Source organism: Bos grunniens, chromosome X (assembly GCF_055505025.1).
Source record: "Bos grunniens cultivar Pamir isolate PY7600 chromosome X, Bosgru_T2T1.0, whole genome shotgun sequence".
Lineage (NCBI taxonomy): Eukaryota > Metazoa > Chordata > Mammalia > Artiodactyla > Bovidae > Bos > Bos grunniens.
This window is the reverse complement of record NC_141194.1, coordinates 85,112,291-85,124,116: the sequence shown is the minus strand read 5'-3', so window position 1 is coordinate 85,124,116 and position 11,826 is coordinate 85,112,291. Positions and strand designations below refer to the sequence as shown.

Below are 11,826 nucleotides of genomic sequence, written 5' to 3'. Positions count from 1 at the left end.
GCATAGTCAATAAGCAGAAGTAGATATTTTTCTGAAACTCTCTTGCTTTTTCTATGATCCAGCAGATGTTGGCAATTTGATCTCTGGTTCCTCTGCCTTTTCTAAATACAACTTGAACATCTGGAAGTTCACGGTTCATGTACTGTTGAAGCCTGGCTTGGAGAATTTTGAGCATTACTTTACTAGTGTGTGAGATGAGTGGAATTGTGCTGTAGTTTGAGCATTCTTTGGCATTGCTTTTCTTTGGGATTGGCATGAAAACTGACCTTTTACAGTCCTATGGCCACTGCTGCCTTTTTCAAATTTGCTGGCATATTGAGTGCAGCACTTTATCAGCATCATCTTTCAGGATTTGAAATAGCTCAACTGGAATTCCATCACCTCCACTAGCTTTGTTTGTAGTGATGCTTCCTAAGGCCCACTTGATTTTTGCATTCCAGGATGTCTGGCTCTATGTTGGTGATCACACTATCGTATTTATCTGGGTCATGAACATCTTTTTTTGTATAGTTCTTCTGTGTATTCTTGCCACCTCTTCTTAATATCTTCTGCTTTTGTTAGGTCCATACCATTTCTGCCCTTTATTGTGCCCATCTTTGCATGAAATGTTCCCTTGGTGTCTCTAATTTTCTTGAAGAGATCTCTAGACTTTTCCATTCTATTGTTTTCCTCTATTTTTTTTGCACTGATCACTGAGGAAGGCTTTCTTATCTCTCCTTGCTATTCTTTGGAACTCTGCATTCAAATGGGTATATTTTTCCTTTTATCCTTTGCCTTTTGCTTCTCTTCTATTCACAGCTATTTGTAAGCCTCCTCAGACAACCATTTTACCTTTTTGCATTTCTTTTTCTTGGGGATGGTCTTGATTCCTGTCTCCTGTACAATGTCACAAACCTCTATCCATAGTTCTTCAGGTACTCTATCAGATCTAGTTCCTTAAATCTATTTCTCACTTCCACTGTATAATTGTAAGGGATTTGATTTAGGTCTTACCTGAATGGTCTAGTGGTTTTCCCTACTTTCTTCAATTTAAGTCTGAGTTTGTCAATATGGAGTTCATCGTCTGTGCCACAGTCAGCTCCTGGTCTTGTTTTCACTGACTGTATAGAACTTCTCCATCTTTGGCTGCACAAAATATAATCAATTTGATTTCAGTATTGATCATCTGGTGATGTCCATGTGTAGAGTCTTTTCTTGTGTTGTTGGAAGAGGGTGTTTGCTCTGACCAGGGCATTCTCTTGGCAAAACTCTATTAGCCTTTGTCCTGCTTCCTTCTGTACTCTAAGGCCAAATTTGCCTGTTACTCCAGGTGTTTCTTGACTTCCTACATTTGCATTCCAGTCCCCTATAATGAAAAGGACATCTTTTTTGGGGTATCAGTTCTAGAAGGTGTTGTAGGTCTTCTTAGAACCGTTCAGCTTCTTTGAATTAGTGGTTGGGGGATAGACTTGGATTACTGTTATATTCAATGATTTGCCTGTAGAAGAATACAGATCATTCTGTCATTTTTGAGATTATACCCAAGTAGTGCATTTTGGACTCTTTTGTTGACTATGATGGCTACTCCATTTCTTCTAAGGGATTCTTGCCCACAGTAGTAGATATAATGGTCATCTGAGTTAAATTCACCCATTCCAGTCCATTTTAGTTCGCTGATTCCTAAAATGTTGATGTTCACTCTTGCCATCTTCTGTTTGACCACTTCCAATTTTCCTTGATTCATGGACCTAACATTCCATGTTCCTATGTAATGTTGTTCTTTACAACATTGGACTTTACTTCCATCATTTTCCCTAGGTACAGAGAAAATGTCCTGAAGGCTGGCCTTGCCCCTGGATATTTAATCTCCAGACTGCTTTCTTTCCCAACTGGAGAAAGTATCTCATCATATTGACTATTCACTTGGCAAATATTTATTGAATGTTTTGAAGTGCTGGGCACTGGGTCCCTACCCTCTTGGAGTTCTCCAGACTCATCAGGGAGACTGCAGCTGGGCAAATGCTTCACATTTTAACACATGAAGGCATGCAAAAGGTGAAGGCACTCATTGTCCTTATCTCTAAAATAAGGTCAGTAATAGTAACTATTACATAAGGCTGTGCTGAGGATTAACTGGGAAAACATGCATGTCAGTTGATGACTACAGTGGCTGGTAAGTGTTTTGGTTGTTATTTCTCGGGGCAACAATTATCTGTGCCTGAAAGAGGTGAATAAGATCAGAGACGAGCAATAGGAGTTTTAAAAAATGAGTAGGTGTTTGTGAAGTAGAAGTATCAGAGGATGAATGTTCCAGGAAAATGGAGCTGTGTGTGAAGACACAGAAGTAGTAAGGACCCAGTAAGTATCTGGAAAATGGATCTGGCATGTTGGAGGATACAGTGCATAGGGAGAAATGGAAAATGGTGGTAAACTACTGGGGGGCAAGCAAGACTCCAGGGAGGAGGTGACATTTGGACTGGGTCTTGAAGGATGAGTAGGATGCCAGGCAAAGAAGAAGAAAGAATATACTAGTGGTGGGAACACATATACAAAGGCACAAAGTTGTAAATGCATATGAACTATTTGGGAGACTGCATGCTATGGCCAGGGCTCTGCATTCAAGGACTTCTCTCCTCTGCTTAGAGGATTCAGAGATATCAGACCTTGTTTGGCAGATTGGTGGGATGGGCCCCCTGAAGTCAGTTTGCATGAGGGATTCATTGGGGAATAAAAGCAGTGCATGTGCAACAAAGGAAAGAGGGATGAAGGGAACAGATTCACATCTGTCTTACATGCTTACACAGGCAGACCTCAGAGACATTGCAGGTTCGGTTCCAGACTACCACAATAAACCAAATATGCAAATAAAGCAAAGCACATAAATTGTTTTGGTTCCAGAGTACACATAAAAGTTTTGTTTACACTGTAGAGTATTCTCTTAAGTGTACAACAGCATTATGTCTAAAAAAACAATGTGCATACCTTAATTTAAAAAAAAAGGCCTTATTGGTAAAAACGTCTAACGACCATCTGAGCCTTTGGTGAGTTGTAACCATTTTACAATGGGCTTCCCTGGTGGCACACTGGTAAAGAATCCACCTGCCTGTGCAGGTGATACAGGAGATGTGGGTTCCATGCCTGGGTCAGGAAGATACCCTAGAGAAAGAAATGGCAACCCACTCCAGTATTCTTGCTTGGGAAATCCCATGGACAGAAAAGCTTGACAGGCTACAGTGCACAGGGTCACAAAAGATTCGGACATGACTGAGAGCACACACATGCAATCTTTTTACAATGGTAACATCAAAGATCACTGACCACAGATCACCATCACAAATGTAAGAATAATGAAACGGCTTGAAATATCATGACAATTACCAAAATGTGACTCAAAGACAAGGCATGAACAAATGCTGTTGGAAAAATGGCACTGAGAGACATGCTGGAGGCAGGGTGGCCACAAACCCTTAATTTATAAAGTATGCCATAGCCTTGCAGCCTGATAGAATGTGGGGTGACTGTATTCAGCAGAACCTCTCCATATTGGCAACTGAGCCCTGAGGAAAGCTGAAAGTAGAAACTAGAGGGCTTATTAAAGGCTTGTTTCCTTAAAAACTCCAGGAGACTCAAGCACAAGCAGACTGTGCTTTGGTCTACACAAGACATACTCACCAACTCGGTGTAAACTGTTTTAGCATAAGGTGACAAGGTATAACAGAGCGGGGGGAGGGAGGAGAGTCTTCTCCCCACTTGTGCACAGGATACTGTGGCACTGCAGAACACTGAGGGCTCCAGAACACCACCAATATGGTGGTACCTCCAGGCCAGCAGAAGGCACACCCACCTGTAATGTTACAGCTGGTGGCCATGGTGACTGTCAGGACAGATGTGCTGATGGAGGCAGTAGACAGCCATCTTTTTTCCAGTAGTGCCCCTCGCAGAGGAGTGCCAAAGCAAGAAAAAACTAAAAGGGTGGGTAATGTGGTGGCAGGCAGGACTTGTCCTTGAACCCATATGAGAGGATCTTAGGAGATTCCTGGGACTCCCTTGGAGGAGGGGAGTAAAAACTATAGGAAGGAAAAGACCCTGCAAGAGGAAGATAAGGGCAAAAGGTAACAAACATGGGCTATATTTAGGGGATCAAATGGGTAGGACTTGGTGAAATTTGGATGTGGGTGATCAGGGAAATGATAGTGTGCCAGGTGAAACCAAGGTGTCTGGTTTATGTGGTTCCCCCAATGGAGGCGTTTATTGGGATTTACAGCCCATCATTCCAGAAGAAAGTATGTCAGGTATAAAGTGGGACCAAGCTAAGAGAGATGATGGGAACTAGGTGTAGCTAATTCACAGTAAGGGATTGGAAACCAAAGGCCAAAAATTTGTCTGGGTTGTGGGCAAGGGCTCTGTGTGGGGTTGTGGCTTCTCATCTCATGCAACCCAAACAGCAAGTTAACCTGACTTTCCCAACACTTTCCATCTTTTCTTCTCTATAGGATCCCTCCCTTCAATATTCAGACATGGCCAAGCATCTCCCATGTTTAAGACAAAAATTTTCCCTTGATCTCATATCCTTCTTCTGCTACTTCTTTTACCTTCTGATGGCTCAGTGAGTAAAAAAAAAAAAAAAAAAAATCTGCCTGCAATGCAGAAGACACAGGTTTAATCCCTGTGTCAGGAAGATCCTCTGGAGGAGGGCATGGCAACCCACTCCAGTATTCTTGCCTGGAAAATCCAATGGACTGAGGAGCCTGGCCGGCTACTGCCCATAGGGTTGGAAAGAGTCAGACACGATTGAGTGACTAAACACAGCATACCAAGGGTTGCCTCAAGCTGCTGCTTCCAACTGCTTATCTCCCTACTCACTTCTGGCCTCTACTCCTATCACTTCCCCAGTATTTCACCACCACTGACCTCTGTGTTGCTAACACCAGTGTGTCCTTTACTGTTGCTGCTGTTCAGTCACTAAGTCATGTCCAACTCTTTTTGACCCCATGGACTGCAGCACACCAGGCTCCTCTGTCCTCCACTATCTCTTGGAGTTTACTCAAATTCATGTCCATTGATGCTATCTAACCATGTCACACATACCCTTTTTAAGGGGCTTCCCCAATAGATCAGAGGGTAAAGAATCTGCCTGCAATGCAGGAGACACAGGAGATGGGGGTTTGATCCCTGGGTTGGGAAGATCCTCTGGAGAAGGAAATGGCAACCTACTCAAGTGTTCTTGCCTGGAAAATTTCAAGGACAGAAGAACCTGTTAGGCTACAGCCCAAAGACTTGCAAAGAGTCAGACAGGACTGAGCAACTAAACACAGTCTCCTTTTCTGACCTTACATAATTTTACATTGCAGATCTCTTGTATGTTGACTTCTGTGATAGCATTAATTTAGCTGGTATTAAGAGTTTGAGGGAATTTAGTCTGGATGGAGTCTTCCCTGGTGGCTCAGATGGTAAAAGCGTCTGCCTACAATGCGGGAGACCCGGGTTCAATCCCTGTGTTGGGAAGATCCCCTGGAGAAGGAAATGGCAACCCACTCCAGTACTCTTGCCTGGAAAATCCCATGGACAGAGGAGCCTGGTAGGTACAGTCCATGGGGTCACAAAGAGTCGGACACGACTGAGTGACTTCACTAGTCTGGATGGAAATATGTGACAATACTTTTACTTTGCTCCCTATGCAAATTTGCCACTGAGCAGCAGATCAAAATTGAGGCCCTCTTGAAACCCATGTCAATGGCCTTCTGTCCCCAGGCTCTTAAATGTCTTGGCCTAAATAGAAGCCATATATCAATGGCCCTTTTCAGTGCCATGCCGTTTTTGAACATTCATGGCCATGAGTAAATGCTCACTATGTACCAGACACTAGTTTAATCACCTAACATGAACTGACGGAATTAAATTTCACTGCAAGATTGCAGGCAAAGGTCGATGGTACCACTATCATCCCCATTTTATAGCTGGGGTGACTGACACAGCTGCTAAGTGTGGAACTGGGATTAAAAACCCAGGTCATCTGACTGCAAAGTTCTCACTCCTAACCATGAGGCTGTAGTGTGAGAGGGGTGTCAGGCTGAGTGTGCAAAAGCCAGGCCCTTCCATCACCAGTTACCCAGCCCAAGGTCTGTGCTGCCCAGAGTCATTCAGTCACATGACATTCCTGCACAGGATTTTTCCAAATGAACTTTTTATTAATTTAAAAATCCAGAAATACAGTGACTACATAAATAAGTACCCTATTTAGGTACATGTCCTGTGAGAAGAGTGAAAGGGTAATACTGTTATGTTATTCTTACTTGTTTACATGAGTTAACTAGAAAATGGCTACAGCTGCTAAGTGGTACTTACGGGCTTTGCTTGTTCCAAGTGTTTATGGTACAAATAAATACACAAGAAGAACCACATCCATTCCTCTCTACTAAGTACAGGCGGCTCGGCCTCTTCTCTCTCTCTGCAACACTCAACATTGGAGGGTTTCTACATTGGCCTCGCCCAGCACCCCAGCTCCTGCTTCACACGGCGCCTGGCCAAGGTGTGTCCCGGCGCCTGCAGGCAACAGTCTATCTAGGGAAGCTCCCTGGGTGTTCCCTTCAGGTTGAGCTTTCAGAGAACACCTGGGTGGGAAGGTTTTGGGGCTGAGTCATCAGAAGGGGAATCACCACTGACTTAGAATCCAATGACTTGTTTCCATGCTATGGAAATACTGCCACCTTTGGGTGGGAGACAGCAGCTGCTTAATGTTCAACCCCCCCCACCCCCACCACTAATACTCTGAATGTCCTCCTTCCTTCCCCTCCCCTCCTCGAGAACAATGTGTCTGAGAGGCTGGTCCCCTGAAGGCCTGGCCACCAGGCCTCTGTGTCTCTTTGATGAAAACAGACTCCTTTATGCCAGGTTGCCATAAAGACTGGACCTTTTACATTTTTCCCTATTGGTGTCAAATAACAAAAAAATGTTCATCTTACCTATGGTCACAGAGTAGGAAAAATGGGATTTCTTGGTCCTTAATATTTAAGTATTCACTAGAGTTCATCCAGGCCCCCCTGAGGAGATAAACCTAGAGAGCAGGTTTGAGATTCCTACTGTGGAGAATTTATAGTTTTCCCTCAGAATGGATCACTTGGGCTCTGGTATTAGGCTGCAAAGAGACATTTTTGGAGCAGCCCTCACTGGGATCCATGATTCAGGTTCATGCTTGGTGCATGAGAGGAGAATGGTAGGAGGGCTTAGGATAAGGATTGGTATCAGAATCCCCATTTCCCCCAGTGAGCGATAATTCTCCTAACTGAAGCTTGGGAGGACGGAGTCCCTTTGCCAAGTAAAAACCAACTCCTGTAATTGGAGAAGAGAAACTGCCCTTTTAAGAAGCTTCTAGAATTTCATCATTTAACCAAAATTTTTGGACTAGAGAACTATGACTTCAGGACAGTAAATGAGGATTGAGCTGTTAATTGGTGAGTTTTGTCAACTTGAAAACACATGGCTGACCTTGCTGACTTCTAGCAACTCTTTCCTTAAATAATTATTTTCTTTTATGTAGACTCAGTTTCTAAAAGTTTTACTCAATTCTAACTTCTTTATGGAGGTTTAGGGTGAAAAGAGAAGTGGTGCCATAAGGTAAAAGTTCTTTTCCACCTCAGAGTGAAGGCAGCCATGAAATGGTGTTCTTATTCTTTCCCAGAATCGGTGCCATCAACAACCACATCATAGACCCAGGGCACAGCCTTCTGCTCACAACTGCTTATTTATCCTCCTGGGTGCCAACTGCCTCCAAGTTACTTAGGAGTCAGGCAAGGGAAAGAAGGGGAGAGTCTACACTAGTCGTGCCTCAGAATGAAGGCTGTAGTTCAGTATGTGTGCACGCATGCACATGTGTATGTGTACCTGTGTGTGTGTGAATATGGGAAGTCATTCTAAATTTTAAAGAGAAGAATTTCATACTAATATTTTCTCTGTACTAAAGAACTCCTACTAAGAAATTCCCTTCTCTTTCTTTCACTGGAATAGCTTTCTAGAGGTTTTGTTTACTCTTTAACCTGTAAAGAAATGTGATTCTCCCAGACACTAGAGCAGTGTTGTGGCGTCCTAGCCCTCTTCCTCCCACAGAGAATTCAAAACTCTTCTAGTCTCTTTGGAGGAGATGTTTAAGGGCTGACATACCACTCCAATAAAGGAGCAAGTTATACTGTGCACGGCGTGAATAATTGACTGCATTTGAGTTTGGGGTTTTAGGACACTGTTGACTTAAGCAAAGTAAGCCTGCAGTCCAGCTGCAGCTTAAGTTTTCTTGCTTTCCTCTATCCAATACTGTTTGTCTTGTCTAACAGTGGCCCTTTTCAGACCTTTCCAGGTACAAAACTTTGACCAAATCTTCAAGCTCCGTTCGGCACACACGACTGGAACACATCTGGCTGATCTGGGCTTCTCCTTCAGTGAAGATCTTCCACTGGCCTAAAAGGCAAACACAAAGTGGCCCAGAGACGTGAGAGGAGGGCAGAGCCAACGAGGAACAGAGTTGACACCCCCATGCCTTCCCTGAATGCTCACGGATCCGCCAGGGGAGCTCGAAGACAGGCCTCACGAACTTTCAGCAAAGCAGACCCTGAAACACTTTCCTGGGGACAGATATGGAACATGGGTCACAGGGTCTTCATTTCAACACACAGCATTTGTCAGAGTCCCAAGAGTAAAACTTAAGCGTTATTCTTGGGATTTTTACAGTCTATTTAGTTAGCATTTAGGACTTGCTTCACCATCAGGTCATTAGCTCTTAGGTGGCAGTAGGTCAAATAAGGCACTTTGGGGACCTGTACCTGGTGCATTCCTGGGGCTTGGCTTACTCTCTGAGGCCTGAATATTAGTTTGGGTTACTTGATTGTTTACTGCTTGTTTCTTTATTCCTGCCACCCTTTGTCAAAAACTCTCCCCTCTCAGTTCCAGTGAAGTGGATGAACCTAGAGCCTGTTATACAAAGTGATGTAAGTCAGAAAGAGAAAAACCAAGAGCGTATATTAACGTGTATATATATATATATAATCTAGAAAGATGGTACTGATGAACCCATTTGCAATGAAGGAATGAAGATGCAGACGGAACAGACTTATGGACACAGTGACAGAAGGAGAGAGTGGGACAAATGGAGAAGGTAGTATCGACATACATACACTACGATGTGTAAAATGCATAGCTGGTGAGAAGCTGCTGTATAACACAGGGAGCCCATCCTGGCGCTCGTGATGACCTAGGGGGGTGAGAGCGGGGGAAGGGAGGGAGGCTCAAGAGGGAGGAGACATATGTATAATTATGACTGATTTGCATTGTTATATGGCAGAAACCATCACAACATTGTAAAGCAATTTTCCTCCAAGTAAAAAATACATTAAATTACAATAAAAGCACTCTAGATATATTTAAATGGATACTAAATGCTAAGAATGACATAAAAACTTGAAGGCCCTTCGCAAAGAACTGGTAAAATAGTGCTTGCTTTGTCTACTGATATATTTTAGACTGAGTCAATCTTTTTTTTTTAATTGACTTGTCATTAAACTTGATTAGTATATACAAAACAAACAAACAAACAACTCTCCCCTCTGCTTTGTCTTATGCCCACATGCTGGCCTCATCCTGCCCTTAGCAAGCCTCCCCTGCTCCTATGGCTCTGCAGAGAGTTCCAGTATCACATCCACCAGGGGACCCCTCTCTGCTCTGGGTGAACACAACTGCATCCCTAACCCCTTCCAGTCCCTGTTTTCTCCCCCCTCCCCCAGAACTGTCCACATTTCCAATGTGTCCCTACCAACTTCTCCATCCTCCCTCCAGTCATGCTAACCGAGCAAGCGGTTTTGAGCGTGTACCGTGTGCTGAGCGCTGGAAACCACTGGATGTCTCTGAACCATCCCTTTTCTAACTTTCCCGGTCCCTCCGGGGCATGATTTTCCTTCCCCTGCTATTATCCTGCTCTGGCAAATAGGCTTCCTAACAAAATGCCCACCTGCATACCCTCGTCAGTCTTCCTTTCATCCCCATAATGTTGCCACTTGGAGAACCTCTTGTCCAAGGTCAGCAAGCTCGTCTTAATCCAGAACTGACATTGAACCTCTTTTCTTTCTCTCACCACAGGAGATCATGTCCCCCCTTCCTTATAGCCTCCCATCTTGCTGCTCCTCTCTCACTTGGATTCTTCACTTCTCCCTAGTCTCTCAGATTTGATGGGAAAGGGGAGATGGGTCATGTAAGAAAGCAGCTTCCATCAAAGCCCTGCAGTGCACCAGAATCTGACAGGCACATTATACACAGGGTCAGGCTTGCACTTCTCTGTCCCCAGGTGACCCTGCAGGATCATCTCATCACTCACTGCCTTCAGCTGCACACAGAGGAACACATCATCTACCTCCATTATACACCCCCAGTGCTAACTGTGATGGGAAGAGTTTGCTTAAATCATCTTCCAAGTGCCCCAGTGCCTAGCACAATGCCTGGCTCACAGTATGAACAAAAATATGTTCTCTGAAATTAATTGATAATTTCAAAAGTCACATTATTGATCATGGGATCCTAGACTCTGCCTCCTTTATTCCCGACTCACAGGAACTTCCAACTCCATTTGAATTCTCCTACCGTCCAGTTAGTTGTCTACTCATCTCCCGCAGAATAAACACTTGACCTTACCAATCCTATGTCCAGCTGCCTACTGGAAAACTCTCCTCAGATGGACTTCAAACATGTTCCAAATAAAACTCATTTTTTTTTTTTTTTTTTACCAATTTTCATTCTCCAGTTTCCTACTGGTGAATGGTATTACTCTACATTCAATCTATAAAGTTGCTAATATTGGAGTCATTCTAAACTCATTTCTCTCTTTGCTCCTGATCTTGATGGTGTAACTTCCACCCCTCACAGGGACACCTCCTCCTCTGTCTAACTGACTTAATACAGTCTAACAGCTTCCTACAGACAATCACCAGCTCTCTCGCTAGAAACCCACTTTCCACCCTATATAGCAAGTACCACTTTCTGAAATCCAGATATGAATGCATCATTCACTTGCTTAAAAACCCCTACTGGGGTTCTCTGGTCTGGAGATCAAGTACAACTTCTTAGTGTGGCATATATATCAATTTGCCAACAAAGATCCATCTAGTCAAAGCTATGGTTTTTCCAGTAGTCATGTATGGATGTGAGAGTTGGACCATAAAGAAGGCTGAGCACCAAAGAATTAACGCTTTTGAACTGTGGTGCTGGAAAACTCTTGACAGTCCCTTGGACTCTAAGGAGATAAAACCAGTCAATCCTAAAGGAAATCAATCCTGAATATTTATTGAAAGGACTGATGCTGAAGCTGAAGCTCCAGTCCTTTGGCCACCTGCTGTGAAGAGCTGACTCATTGGAAAAGACCCTGATGCTGGGAAAGACTGAGGGCAGGAGAAGGGGGCGACAGAGGATGAGATGGTTGGGTGGCATCACTGACTCAACGGCCATGAATCTAAGCAAGCAAAGACAGGGAAGCCTGGTGTCCTGCAGTCAATGGGTTCATGAAGAGTCGGATGTGACTGAGCAGTGGAACAACAACAACTGGCTTCTTTAGAATATGGCTTCTCAAAGTCATACATGCTTAATAAATGCATCTGAGAGCCAAGAAACATCTTTCTAAGGCACCATCTTCATACACTTGATACACTGTGTATAAGTTTGCAGCAAGTACCCATGCTCCTTGCCTGCTATCTCAACTCACTGGCTTCTTCCAGGCCCTCTACTTCCTGCCTCCAGCTTGTCTCACCTTTCTGTGCAACCCATGTGGCCTTTGTGATTCTTCATCACCCACACCCACATTTCTTGTTTGCTCCTGTC

At 43.8% G+C, this 11,826-nt stretch overlaps 1 protein-coding gene across 26 annotated transcripts in view; it reads right to left on the bottom strand.

Annotated features, from left to right (window-relative positions):
- Positions 1–6,146: 6,146 nt before the first annotated feature.
- Positions 6,147–11,826, bottom strand: part of CHRDL1 (chordin like 1) — a 135,721-nt gene continuing 130,041 nt past the window's right edge. For all 26 annotated transcript variants that reach the window (XM_086388096.1, XM_086388100.1, XM_086388098.1 and 23 more), the window contains one exon: positions 6,147–8,427. In XM_086388096.1, coding sequence (XP_086244222.1) covers positions 8,297–8,427 — 131 coding nt within the window. In that variant the 3' untranslated portion in view covers positions 6,147–8,296. The remainder of the gene's footprint in view (positions 8,428–11,826) is intronic.